This window comes from Pseudorasbora parva, chromosome 1, assembly GCF_024679245.1.
Source record: "Pseudorasbora parva isolate DD20220531a chromosome 1, ASM2467924v1, whole genome shotgun sequence".
Classification (NCBI taxonomy): domain Eukaryota; kingdom Metazoa; phylum Chordata; class Actinopteri; order Cypriniformes; family Gobionidae; genus Pseudorasbora; species Pseudorasbora parva.
In genome coordinates, this window is record NC_090172.1 from 38,629,973 (window position 1) to 38,644,820 (window position 14,848).

Sequence of the window (14,848 nt, forward strand, 5' to 3'; positions counted from 1 at the left end):
CAAATATAATCCAAGCCCCTTTGATGACGTGCATGATTACGTTACTGTTTATCATCTGTCCGTCATCGGCTAAAGCCCGCCCTGATGATTTCATTGGTCCGAACAGTTTCTGTTCGGAGATAATTACTCCTCTATGGATCAAGGCCAGACCGAACCGCCCGACCTAAAAATTGTGTGGGCAGGGCTAAGTTCGGCTGGCATCCAGGCTAGCACTACAAAAAAATAACAGCATAAAATATAGCTGCATTTGACATGGCTCACAAAAGGAAAAAAGATGGCTTCTCACTCAGATTGCTTCGGGTCTCAAATGCATATTGACAATTCACCTTGACAATTCACCTTTTTGTGATTCGATCTTGAGCATGCATGACCAAGAATAAATAACCTCTTTCAAGTGACATTTTAACACAATAAGTGGATGAACACGAAAACTAAAAATTAGAATGAAGGAAAAATCTTTAGTGTCAGTGACAAATCCCACCCTATGACTCATAAAACCTATTACAATCTTAGACTATAAAAATAATATAAAAGCTCATAAAGCAGCCAGTTAAGAAGAAACAATATTGAAGCCCAAATTTAGGAATTAATGTCATTATTAACATTATTAAATAGAACCATAAAGTGGCATCTAAGAAGTCAGAAATCTAATGGGGTGATCATAATGTGCGTAATATGGCCCTATAATACAAACCCACATGAATAGCTGGTAAACAAAAGCATGAACAAAAGCCTTTAATGGTTATTTCATGATCAATATTCTTAATACATGCAAATAAGCAGTAATGGAAATGAAGGAAATAGACATAAAAGGCATTATGGGGATATGAGTGTGTGCGTGTGGCATGTGTGCGTATGTGTGTGTACATTGGACCTCTTGATGATATAAAGGTGAAAAGCTTCACAACAAACAAATCAACCTTAATCCACACATTGGATCAATGCTGCTGCTATAGGCCTCAGGGTCGCCTTATATTACTCCTCAAACTTCATATTCACTCATTGATTTGCTTTTCAGAATAGTATATCACTGAGCTCCAATGGGAGAACGGATAGAGACAGGGGCCAGGGTCAAGCACAGCTCGCATACATGTTAGCGTAATATTGATGTCCCAGCAGAAAGAAATGACTAAATATCCAGATCAATATCTAGTTTCCCTGCAACAGCAGAGCAACGAGGTGGGGAAATATAAATATACATCTTTATGACCACAGAAGCCATCATAATGAGAGAGCTGAATGAATGTTTCCCTTAAGGTGAAGTGTTTGATTAGCGGAGGGCAGAGGTTACTGCCGATATGCTGATACGGGAAAACGAGACTGATGGCTGGGCCCGGGCAGGGGCTGTAGAGATGACAGTAGAACAGGGCTGAGCTGAAGTAAGGCCTGTTTACATGTTAATCGAGCTTTAAGTGATGAAGCGGATTTTATCATCAGGTGCTAAGGGCTTATGGAAGTAACTGAAGCATTCATGAACAAAGTTCTGAGAGAACATTGGATAATCTAAGAAAATGTAACCTTTAAATGAGTGAAGTTACAAGCAAGCATTTTCAACTTAGACACAAACTTTTAAAGTTAATTTAATGAAATTTGACCTAAAGATGAACCTGGTTAATTTCAGGCATTTAAACCATCATTCAAAAGTTTGGGGTCAGTATGATTTTTTATTATATACTTTAATTTAGCAAGGATGCATTAAATTGATCAAAAGTGACAGAGCATGCATTAAATATCAGCACAACTGTTTTCAGCAATAATAAGAAGAAGAAATGTCAAATTGGCCAAATCAGCATTTTAGAATGACCTCTGAGATATATGGCAATGTAAGGCACACCTGTGCAATAATCATGCGGTCTAATTAGAATCTTAATATCCCACAGAGGTGGATGGATTATCTCGGCAAAGGAGAAGTGCTCACTAACACAGATTTACAATATTTGAGAGAAATAGGCCTGTGGTGTGGCAAGCAGCGGGGCGAGGGACCGCGAGAGCGGGCCGGTGATTAACGTTCACGAGTGCCAGCTGCGTGGCACACCGGTCTCGTCTCGCGGCCATGTGACGGGAGCATATAAGGAGGAGCAAGGACAGCGGAAGACGAGAGAGGACCAGGCCTGGAGTTTATGTTTAGTTTTGTTTATGTGTTTGTGGGCAGTCGTCCGTGAGGGGCTGCCCACGTTTTATTTTGGTGTGTGTTTGCGGGCAGTCGTCCGTGAGGGGCTGTCCGCGGTTTTACTTTCATTTTGTTTATTTATTTTGAATAAATGTGTTTGAAACGTTCGCCGGTTCCCGCCTCCTTCCTTCCCATCTACGAACTTCATTACATTGGTGCCGAAGCCCGGGAGGAAGGAGGGACGCGCGTTCGGAGAGCCCTCGCTGCTGAGGGGGATCGCGGTGCTGAGGAGTTCGGGCAGCGCGGATGATGAAAGACCGCGAATGGCTGCCCGAGGCGATGGTGCTGGAGCGAGTGAAGACCGGTGGGACGGAGAGCTTGCTGCCGTGCCCCTGGGTCGAGGTGGGGTGGCGGCCGTCCTGGAGGGAGCGGAGGAGTTGCCGGCGTTCGCCGTGGGCCGGAGCCTGCTGCCATCCGCCGGAACGGGGAGGAGCAGGGAACGCGGAGCTCGCTGCCGACTGCCCTCAATAGGAGGAGCCACCGCCGGCCGCCAGGGGGCGGAGGAGGATCGGGCCGTCCACCGGGCGTCCAGCACCATCGCATAGCACCGCGAGGAAGAGCCTCTCGGCTGGTGAGGACCGAGCGGCAGTGTGTCGGGGAACCGGACCAGAATTTTTCTCTTTCTTTCTTTTTATCCCTCTCTCCCCTCTCTCGTCCGCGGGCTCCGTGGGCTCCTCGTGCTCCCGTCTACATTTCTCTCGCCTCTCTGTCCTTACCCCCAGGTGCCGCGGCCGCCGTGATCGGCCCCCCCGGGAGAGGGGGGGGGGAGGGGGAGTAGAGCGCCGTCTCGGGAGTGCCCCCCGGCCTGCGAGGGGCGATGGGGGTATGTGGTGTGGCAAGCAGCGGGGCGAGGGACCGCGAGAGCGGGCCGGTGATTAACGTTCACGAGTGCCAGCTGCGTGGCACACCGGTCTCGTCTCGCGGCCATGTGACGGGAGCATATAAGGAGGAGCAAGGACAGCGGAAGACGAGAGAGGACCAGGCCTGGAGTTTATGTTATGTTTTATTTTGTGTGTTAGCGGGCAGTCGTCCGTGAGGGGCTGCCCGCGGTTTTACTTTCATTTTGTTTATTTATTTTGAATAAATGTTTTTGATCGTTCGCGTTCCCGCCTCCTTCCTTCCCATCTACAAACCGTATTACAAGGCCCTTTGTACAAAGTCTTAGATCTTTGAGTTCACCTCATGCAAAACGAGGGCAAAAACAAAAGTGTTGCGTAATTTTGTTCAGTGTACGTGTGCAAATTGTTATATTGCTTCACAATTTTACTTTTTTTACTGTATTTTATCAAATAAATGCAGCTTTGTTGAGCATAAGAGACTTTTAAAACAATTAAACACGTGTTACATGTTTTTGTCTATATAAAAATCTATATAAAAATTACAAAAATATCTGAGATGAGTTAAGTGTAAAAACACCAAAATCCTTTTTTTAGCCTAGTGTTATCAGATCAGTCATTCTTTAATTGAAAACGTGCAATAAAACATTTGATCAAGGATCTGGCAAGGGAGGTGCTTTTACTTGCTATTTAGCAGATAGCTTCACCAATGGATATGGATCAGCCTAGACTTATTTACAGCTCCAAACCATTAGAAAAGACAGTGGCACACTCACGGTTCGATTCAAACACAGACTAACTACCATAAAAAAGGCAGAAGAGCAGATAATGCGTTACCTCTTAATTAAACAAACACCTCTCCCTGTACTTAATCACTCAGTCACCTCGCTCTCCCTCTGTGTATCGTAAAACAAAAGAGGCCTGACTAAGGGGACACTCAATGACCACCATCCAACCATGGACCCTTAAATCACAGGCTTTGTGGGGTCTTGTTCAGGGCCTGAGCGGGGTGGGCTGTGGGTGGCAGCAGTGGAAAGACTGACACAGTGTTGTTGTAATAAGTAATGCGCGTGTGGATTAGCAGTATGATGGCCTGATCAATACCAGCGGTTCTAGCCATTAGGATTGCAGCAGAAAACGACCCCCTATGGCAATAAAGCACAGTGTCCGCCTGCTACTTCATTTGCTGCCTCCATTAGTGTAATGGTATCATTATCAACTGTGGCAGTATTTTTTCTAACACTCCCACCCTCCCTCGTCTGTTTTTTTTTTTTTTCTTCGTCTTTTCAGATTTCAGGAATCAGAAGTCATGAGCTACACTACACTGCCTCCATATTTTCTTTCATTTTTTCTTTCTTTTTACATCACCGGATATAAATCTGCCCCTAGCACAGCTTGAACACAGGTCTAATTATGTATTCCTGAGTGTGTTTTATGTGGCTGTCCGACACTGTTTCTCTATTATGGACTCATTAATAGGACGTAGGCGTACGGTGACGAACAGAGAGAGGGAAAACGACAAGGGGGGCAGAAAAGCTGCTGATTACGCCGAAAGTGACACCACCTCCCGTTAAAACAGCGGCTCCGACATGACAGCGGCTCGGCATTAGGACCTATAAATCGTTACTTTAACACTAATTTACAGAGGAACATTTTGTGGGAGAAATTGATTAATCAAGACTGGCTGTGTGGCCTCATAATCAGGCTGAACTGAAGCTAGCTGTGTAATTTAACAGAATCGCCAAGGGGAACACAAAACATTTTAATGAGTGTTCAGGAACGAAATAGCCTAAACAGCTTTCTCCAGCAAAACGCACGACCCGAGAAAGCCAATGAGCCGAGAACTCTCTGAAAGATGGGCCGGGAGGAGTGAAAGCCTCCGAACATCTGGCAACCCTCTGTGCTCCTCACGTACACTGCTGCTCTAAAATAACGCAAATCATTATGTTTAAAAATGTGTTTATTTAGCTTCTATTTTTTATATATTTATTTAATTTTATTTAAATGCACTATTCATCACAGTGCAAGCTAAACAAAGTCATCGACAAAGGTGTCAAAAGTCAACAGAGTTGTGAGTGTGAAAAATAAAACATGCTCAACAGATGGAAGGAGAAGAGAAAAAAACATGAAATCACTTTTCTATTTCATAACTGTAGTGAAAGAAAAACAACCGGGCCCACATCCCTCTGCAAATACAATAAAAAAGGCCAAAATGACATATATAATTGAATAATACTTCAGTGGGATATTTGTGGTCACCCTGGCAACGTAAAAACCAGCAACTCTGATTGTCCAATGCCTCTTGTCTTGATCAAATATTAAAACGGGTTGAAGGCCATGTAAGGCTACTTCTAAAAGCATGAAGTCAGTTTTTAATAGGCTATTAGCCAATAGTCTCCCTTTTTTAGTGCATGATAATGGAAGTGGTCTTTTTTATCATACACATGTGCCACATATGGGTAGGAAATGCCTGGCAAAGCTGAAGTAAGGATAAATATAATTCCTTTTTGAGACGGATAGTTCACAGGCCCTGTGCTGACATCCATCCACATCCTATAGTTATTGGGCATAAATGCACACATGTTTATGGCCAAGGCAACAATGTACTCGCTTTTATTTATTATCATGATTAATGGACTTGCATTTTATATTAAGGAACCGCAAGAATACACACACCAGTCCCTCGGTCTAGCTGATCTGTGGTTTTCTGCCCTGATCCATTTATTTTTTGGAAGGAGAGAGATAAGATGTGGCAGGGTAGAAACTCTGTCAGTCTGTCCTTTTGCTGTACAGACCCAAAACTAGCTGGATCAAGTTCTCAGAGGGCAAGAGATTCATCTGGTCCCTGTGGCAGCTGGAATAAAGTGGAGGAACCACATACTACATAGATTCCCTGCTGTCAGACATGATCCAAAAGCATGCATCAGAGAGAGCAGACCAAAAATGAACAAAAGAAAGAAAAAGGAGTGGGAAATGATTTGCATGGTTCAAGAAAAAGGGAACTGAAGAGAAATAGGCTGCTGACAGAACTTCTAATAACTCAACTTCACTGAAGTCAACTACGAAAAAATCAAACACTTTGAAATCCAAACAAAATACCTAATTATTATTTGCATTTTAGCGACTTGTTAGCTTGTCAAGTACAGTTATAAAAAACATTTTAAAATATGCCAGCCTGTTAAACATTAAAACGATGATTAGTGACAACTGCCAGAAATTGTTGACTTGTGTCTCTCTCTCTGATTTTTGAGGTATTCTGTAACTTTAGGGGGACATTTCTTTTCTATCCATATAAAAAATATAAAATATATGCATCAAAGTATTATTAGATAAGAAACACACTTTAGATGTATTTGTTGCCTTGACAAATGTGTGACCCTGAAAGAGAACACTGTTAATACAGCTCTCTGGAATACTTGATTCTGATTGGTCAAGCTACTTTTCATAGAATGTTTCGAGAACTTGAACCGATAAAAGGTATACCTTGAATGCAAAATGCTTAGCTAATGTTGTCTTTAAAAAAAAAATATTACTTGTATCTGTAAAGAGCCATGTAATAAGTGGGACAACTCCCTTCAGAATCAGTGTTAAAGGTGCCATAGAATGAAAAATTCAATTAACCTTGCCATAGTGAAATAACAAGAGTTCAAGGACAACTCCGGTAAATTTTTAAGTGTATCTTGATCGTTATATCTTTGTGAGTACAGTCTATAGAAAAAAAACAACGAACCGGATAGGTGCTTGCAGCACGGAGTTATTACAGTTAATGCCCAGAGCCCCCCCCCCCCCCCCCCCCCCCCTCAGCTAAAACGGCAGCTTTGGGGGCATGCACTTTGTGCCGTTATAAATATATATTTATTTATTTTCTATTATACAATACACTAGGAATACGTACAAGGGTTTTCTAAGTAAAGTTTTAAATTTAAGTAAGGATTTTTAAGTCTTTAAGTAAAATCAAGAAAGAGTATTGCAATAAAAACATTTTCTCCCTAACCTTTTTCTGTTCCTGTCGCCTAAGAATAGAATACCATAAAACGAACCGAAAAAACGCGGTAAAAACCGAGGTATGTTGAACCGTGGACTAACTGTATTGTTGCATCCCTAGAAACTAACTATGTTTACTGTTTAGTTGCTAGATCGCTCACTCGAGCCTTGTATCTAAGGTCACCTTCTCCACCATCTAAGTTGAAACGATAGTCATTTGACAAGATTTCTAGTCAATTTGTTAAATAAATATACATTTTTGAGAACTGAAATATGTTTTTTTTTTTTTTGCAGCTGGTGAGTAGTAAACATGACACTGACCATTTTGAGTGGTTTCTACATTACTTTGTTTGGCTAAATAAATCGACTTTTAAATCAGTACTCTACTGTCAAACTGTAACGTTACTGTAACAACATATCTACGCGCTACCCAGTTCAGTTTGTGATTCAAAGTTGAGAAGCTATAATTTTAAAACCATTGCCATAACAGATGGTATATATGTGTTAGCTGTCATTGAGCAACAGTGCAGTGAAACAGCCAATCAGAGCAGAACTCTACATTAATATTCACGACCCTTCCAAATAAGGCAAAAACAGAGCATTACTATGGGGGTATTATTAGGGCTGTAACGATATGCGATATGAAATCGAAATCGCAATACGCAGGTCCACGAACCTGTATCGCGATGTGAGAAGGCAGAATCGCGACACACCCCTTCCAACTCCCAGAATTATCCTTCCTGTCCAGGTCCAACTTTTAAGTCAGCAGTATGGCAACATTTCAGCTACCCGGTGGAGAACAAGGATGGCAATCGTGTAGTTGACCCACACAATTTGCCGTAAGTGTTTCAAGAAGCTTCCCCAACCGGCTGGCAACGTGGTGTGAGCGTGGCGCTTCTGTTGCGTGTCATCCGCGGGGCGGCTGCGTGGCATTTTCTCTTTCTTTGCACACCAGAAGCGCGTCTGACGCGGCGCTTCTGTTGGTATTGATGTACAGGAGGCCCTATACTTCATGTTAAATATATATTACCTATAGGTACCGCAAAGAAAATGTCGGCAGTAGCCTATTGACCATACAGATATATGGTATTGACGGCAAAATAGGCTACAGAATACTGTACAGAATAAATAGTGTTTAATGGCTGTGTAAGAATAAGTGTAAGAATAAACAATGTTTTGTCCCCCCCATATCGAGGTTTGTATCGTACCGTGGGTCAAAAATCGTGATGCGAACCGAATCGTGGGTTTGGTGTATCGTTACAGCCCTAGGTATTATTGTTGCAAGGTTGAGGCGGTTGAAGATAGATTAGGACGATTCATGTAAAAACTTGCACTAAAATTAATTCAGCGTTTTGAGACTGTATGAAACTTGTTTTGATCGATAATGAGAGGATTATCATTCACAGTAAATTAAACATATGATTGGTTATTATTTTTAATAGAAATGTCTATGATTGGCTACAACACTCAATGCTGTAAAATCATATGTTGTACTCTCGTGACCCAAATGAAGATTAACATTGTCTCTTCTTTATCTCTCCCCAGAATAAAATGCTACTGTAAAGCCTTGGCGAAGTCAATGCACATATTGTATTAATATTTGCCAGAAATTGCTGCAAATCTATTAAAAATGCTGTCTAGCCTGCTTAAAGGGGGAGGGGGGTGAAATGCTTTCATGCATACGGAGCATTTCTGTGTCAAAAATACTCCTTCCGGTTTGTCACAAGTTTCAGAGGTTTTTTTTGAGTACGAGTCCGATTCACGTCAACGGGTCGGAATGTCCTTGTATGGGCCGTACGGGCTCTTCTCCCGGAAGGGTGCGCACGCGCGTGACTAGACGAGAGAGAAAATGCACGCCCATAAACACTCTCTCAGCTGCAGATCCAGTCGTCCGTGCAACACTTCTGTCACGCCGCGCTCCACTTTATTCCTATGGGTGACATCAAACGACTTCAACGCTTCAGCACAGCATTCCGGGAAGGCAGCGCTGCATTTGAATCGATTTGAGCGCAGAAATGACGAGAAGCGTCACATCACGCTTCAATCGTGTCACAATAGTGGATCTTCATGGTCACTGCTGTCACAGGACTTCACGAAATCAACAATTTTACCAAAGAAGTGTTATCGATGGAGCGGTCCCAGCGATAAAGGTTCACGGTCGTGCTTTGGAAGCAGGCGGAGAGTAAAACGGCTTCAAATGTCTATGTTGTTGGCTATCGTCGCGCAAGTAAACAACACAATCGTGTATTGTTAATTTATCAATGGAGCATGCAATGTATTGTCTATTGTGTGTGTTTTAATACATTTGTTTAGCTGACCAATATAGGTGTCAGTTTGTTTATTGTAAAACCACCCAAACATAAACCTAGGGGACGTTAACACAGTGTGTTTCTTCATTCAAATGCGCTACTCCATTGTTTGTTTTTTTATACACTATCTGACATGCAAAACCGTTTTGCTTGCTACTACTAAGGTTTAGTCGCATAAAATAGTCCATAAACCAAACATGTACTCATAAACTGCGAGTAAACAAACGCAAATGTTGACAAGCCACTAAATACTAGGGCTGTCAACGAATATTCTAAATTCAAATATATATTCGAATAGTTTTTAAAAAACGAATTTCGAAGGTGAAAATAATATTCAAATAAAAAAAATTAAAAAAGCGGAAAAAAGGAGGAAAATTCCCCCGCCGTAGTAGTAGAGGCGAGGCTGTCTGCTTTGCGAGTGAGCACGCGCATGGGGGTTCAGGGACAGGTCACAGGACAGGAGTCACACTGTCACTGCTGAAAGAGGACGCGTCTTGCAGTGAAGATGGCAGAAAGTGCAGAGCCCAATTCGACTGCGGCAGAGAAAGAGATTTTAACTCCGTAATCTAAAAAGCCATTTCTGGAAGTACGTTGGATTTTGGTCGGTAGGAGATAAAGCTGTTGAGCCGCTAGATAAAGTTATATGCAAGCTATGTAAGATACAGTTAGCATACCATGCCTCATTTTATTTAACGTTAAATAGAAACATTACTCAAATGTAGGCTACTGTACTGACTGAATAGATATTGCATGAATAAAGGATAAATGCACTGCTTCCACTGGTGTGATTATTTACCATGTCAAGGAAAAAGCTCCATGTTTGGAGCGCATGCTGTAAAACTTCAATTAATATTAATAATATTTGTTTCAATCACTGAATGAAACCTGATATATTTGGGACAAGAGTCGCGAGTCTCGCGACCTTAAATTGCTTGCACAAAACTCTTGATCAGCACTCAAAGTTTGTTCATTTAAACCGTTTTCCGCAGTAAGGGCGAGAGAGAGAGAGGTCTGCGCTCTGCGGTCTTGGCCATTAGTTAATTTATATATAATAATTATATAATTTATAATAACAATCTACTTGATTTTGTGTAAGTAACACGTTGTCAAATATGTATTTAAATAGACAAACAAGTAGTTAATGTCTCTTTGTATTAATTTGTCCTGTTATTGACGTAATGCGCGTCATTGACAAAATGTGCACCCAGATGTTCGAATAGTTCGAATATTCGTGTTTGTTTTAGAGGGAATATTCGAACGTCATTTTTGAGCAATTTTGACAGCCCTACTAAATACAGTCCATACCACAGAGACGGACGTCCTTCTGTTGCTGTTTCTCCTGTTCAATTTATTTCATCCTCCGGATCTGATTCTGGATCATATCTGTATTAGTTAAATCTGATTGATAGCCATGGTTTATTAGGGTAACGTTTTCTTTTCCACGCATGACGATGTCAGCTTTCAGAAGCTCTCATGTAATAGCTGTATGCTCGTAATTCTTTAGCTTCGCTCACACGATATCCCTCTATCCACTCGTTTTTTTTCCGGAAAGACTCGGTACAGCCTATCTTTCTTATAATAAAAATAAAGACTTTTTGGAGATATGAAGGATGCAATACTACTCTATATGTACTTAAGATTGACTGAAACTGAGTGTTTCACCCCCACTTTAATCCCATTTAAACAGATTGACAGCGTGGAGTTGTTTCGAACTATTGAGAGCTATGGCTATGGTCAGCACAATATGGCCGTTATCTGATTATATAGATCAATGGTTGTAGCTGTTTTTCAGTGGCACTGGCCAAAACGTGATTGGTTGGAGCGAGAACGTGCTACGATTGGTCAGCACGATATGGCCGTTATTTGATTGGCTTAAGTAGACGGTGGGTGGAGTCTACCTATTTGTGGATTTGTGAGTCCAGATGCTAGAAATGTTTCAAAATCCATGCGATTTACAAATGTGCAAAAAGAGATCGACAAATGCACAGGAAGCGATTCACAAATGAATGCAGCTTATGCAAGTAAGAGTTGTGGGTTTGTGACATAAAAATATATAGTGGGTTTTTTTGTTATTCACAAATGTATTTATTTGTGAATCTAATTCATTTTTTGTGAACTCCTGCACAAGTATTTGTGGATCTCATTCTATTGATTTGTGAAATTATTCATTTTTTGTAAATCGCTTTACATTTATTTGTAGATAACAATATAATTGTTTGGAATCATGGAATAATACCCCCATACATTACATCTTAGGTGCAATTTCTAGGGTTGTAAATTGACCTGTAAAACTCTATCTGGACAATTTTTTACCTTAAATAAGCCACATCTATTTAGATATCAAAGAACAATTTAACATATTGTTTCAATCATTCTAGGTTACCTTTAATGTTGTGATAAAGACCGATAATCACTGTATATTTCAAATTCAGGACCAACAAGCTCACGCCATTATGCGTCACAAAATGACACATTGAAAAATTAAGATGTTCAGAAAAATACAGCTGCACCACGACAGTAAATTATTTTACAATCTCTGCTAAATTGAAAACACGACCTAACGTTATATCAGACCAGCTCATGGGTGAATCAATAGTAAACGGGTGAAAATACCACACATGCGCTTCAATAAATTAGTCAAATGAATTAGAAACTGTTGGTTCAGCATATACACCTGCAGAGTGACAAACACATGGACACGCGTCTTTTGACTTCATTCATTGGCTCCATGATTGAGCGCACTGTAATGCCGCCACACAAGTCATTCCAGCAAAGTCAGTGTATGGCAGTCATGAGAAAACACTCCCCCCGCACTGTGCCTCAACACACACTCGTGTGCCGGATGACTGTGTGTACACACAGACAGAACTCTTGCGATAAAAGAATGGAAACATTGCAGGAGCAATCAGCATCATCACATGCGCACTTCAAATGAACACACAGCACCAACCAGTGCATGCAATACAGCAACGGACACACTGAACGGTGTATTACAAACTCCACAACTTCATGTGGTGCTTGGCGAACTGAGAGAAAACTACAAGCGATACCTTTCTCCTCTTTTCCCTCTCACTGTCATCCGATCTTTTCATGTTCCTGAAGTACTGTTTACGCTGCCTCGGTTTCAAAGCGCGCCGTGCTGGGCTATGTAGTCTTCAGATTGTGCCGTTAGCGTGTGCAATTTTCTTGAGTTAATTTAAATATATACTTAGCAGTGTTTATGAATCTATAGAAAACGGGTACGGAAATGAACATTTAGTGTGTTTATTTTATACTAGAGTTTTATTTTTAAATCGCTCGGAGAATTCCGGCGAGGACACCATTTCCCAGAATCCTCGAGCCAGGAAAACCATGCTTGTAATTTGAGTAGAACCGGAAGTGGATATGGGCGACAAGCTTCGCAGTTGTGGTGTTGAGAAAGGTTTGTAATAGATTTAATGCGCATGCAGTGCTAGATATGTTAAAAAAATGATTATTTTACTAGATGTGTAGAGTATTAATAATGTAGAACTACCTTTTAAAGTGACTTTCTCTGTCTGCAGTGAGTAATGGAAACTCAGTTTAGGATTGAGTTTAGGTATAACGTTAATAACCAAGTGATTCGTTTGTCTTATGGACTTTTTTATATGCATATTCAGATATATTGAATACATTGACATTGTACAATATATTATAAATGACACAGTATTGGGACCAGATTTTCGTGAATTTTTTAAGAGTATTTCAATAAATACAATATAATCAAAACTAGTTTTCAGTGTTTAATTATAGCGTTATAGTAGCTATATCAGTATAATACGTGTGTGTGCATCACAAATATTGTAATACTTATATTCTTAAGTGGGCTAACTTGGACTACACACACACACGTAGGGAGAGGGAGACATTTAAAAAATATTAGTCTATATGTATATATAAAAATATACAAAAATCTATTGGGGCTAGGCTTTGTGACATTTGGGATATCAAGAAAATAACACTGAAAGCATTTGAAATGTCATATTCATTTTTAATCAAATTTGCCCAAAATATGGAGGCTATATCACATTAAGATCGAATAAAAAATAAAAATCTAGGTTACCTTAGACCCCACTGTACTGTAATCTGATCATAATATCATTATGCTTTTCAAATTTGACTCAAGAATCACAGGTTGGGTGCACTTTCTTTGGACAATAGGCTAATTAATATCTGAGTGTAAATTAATAATAAATGATTATACCATCATTAGAGTTAATAACACATAAGTTAAAACAGGGCAGCTTAGCCACTGTTTGTTCTCTCCTGAGGTTTGTCCTTGTCTTCAATGAATGGAAATCAGAAACAGAGCTTTGCAGCTCCTGCAAAAAAAAAAGTCATCGTGCTTTGAGCATATACCAAAAAGCCAGTCTTTGCCAGGTCTCTTACAACCTCTTCTCCGGCTTTTGCCCAGGTGCTGTACAGCTGAAGACAGAAGGGCCCCAAAGCAGGATATTCCATTTTCCAAAAACACCACTTTGAGCTGTAATAGAATATGTAGCAGCATTTGTGTATGACATGGACATAACCCCCTCTGAGCATCTGAGGTCAACAGATATCTCGTAATGTATGTGAAGCGGTGTTGAAAAGCGCTCCGCTGGTTCCCAGTTTCAGCCGAGGACAAAAGGACCCGCTCTGTGAAAGATATACAGGCACGAGCCCCGCGGAGGGCCAGGGAGGCATTAAAAGGTTTCAAAACACCTGCTATGTATTAGCATTACAGACTTTGATCAGTGTCTTCATTAGACTTCTTTGTAATCTCTCTTCTTTTACGATAGGGCCGACCCAGGCGAGCCTGGTACGCAGATTGAATACATGTGTTCTCTTCACCTGTCTTGTAAAAAGCTCAAAGCACTCATACTTTCAAAGTTTTCAGTGTCTCTGTCATCTTGTTGCAATAAACAGGAGGGCTCTTTTGATTCCTATTTATAACCTACATTTCCGCCCTTCTCTTTTAGCTTTGGAGGGAAATATGTGTTTGAAAAATACCTTGAGCAAAGTGGCTCCATATGGATATAAGAGTATAAGCACATGTGTCTATGGGGGATTCTTTTGTAAGCTAATGGAAAGGAAATTATTATTCTGTCATAGCTTTATTAGGAAACAAAAGTTCATGTCTGTTTATGCTTCACATCCAATCATTCAATTAACGTTTCTTTCGTGTGTGTGTGTTAAACCACTCTTTATATATTACATCTGTCAATCAAGGCTAGTTTAAAAGCAGGACTTCGCAGACCCATCAGCGGCGGATTGTGTCTTCGAGCCGATGCCTGTCAGCCTGCTCTGCATCCAATCATCCCTCTCATCATGTTCATGAATACTTTTAATACGTGATCAGCAACTTAAACGCAGGTTGAGGGGCAGCGCGCTTTCAGATGTGGTACAAGCCTGGGTTGAAGGAAAAAAAATCGAGCGAGACGGAAAACTTTGAACTCCTGCAGCTCATCAAACCCTCCTTGTCTTTTGTCTGGCCAATTCTCTGTTCTCACTTTTCAACATGGGGGATGTTATGTGTTATTGTGCAGCACATC

The 14,848-nt window shown here is 40.9% G+C and overlaps 1 protein-coding gene across 1 annotated transcript in view; it reads right to left on the reverse strand.

Moving 5' to 3' along the window:
- fto (FTO alpha-ketoglutarate dependent dioxygenase) overlaps positions 1–12,459 on the reverse strand; it is a 174,996-nt gene extending 162,537 nt beyond the window's left edge. Inside the window, exon 1 of the mRNA XM_067440215.1 lies at positions 12,350–12,459. Coding sequence (XP_067296316.1) covers positions 12,350–12,391 — 42 coding nt within the window. The 5' untranslated portion in view covers positions 12,392–12,459. The remainder of the gene's footprint in view (positions 1–12,349) is intronic.
- Positions 12,460–14,848: the final 2,389 nt, after the last annotated feature.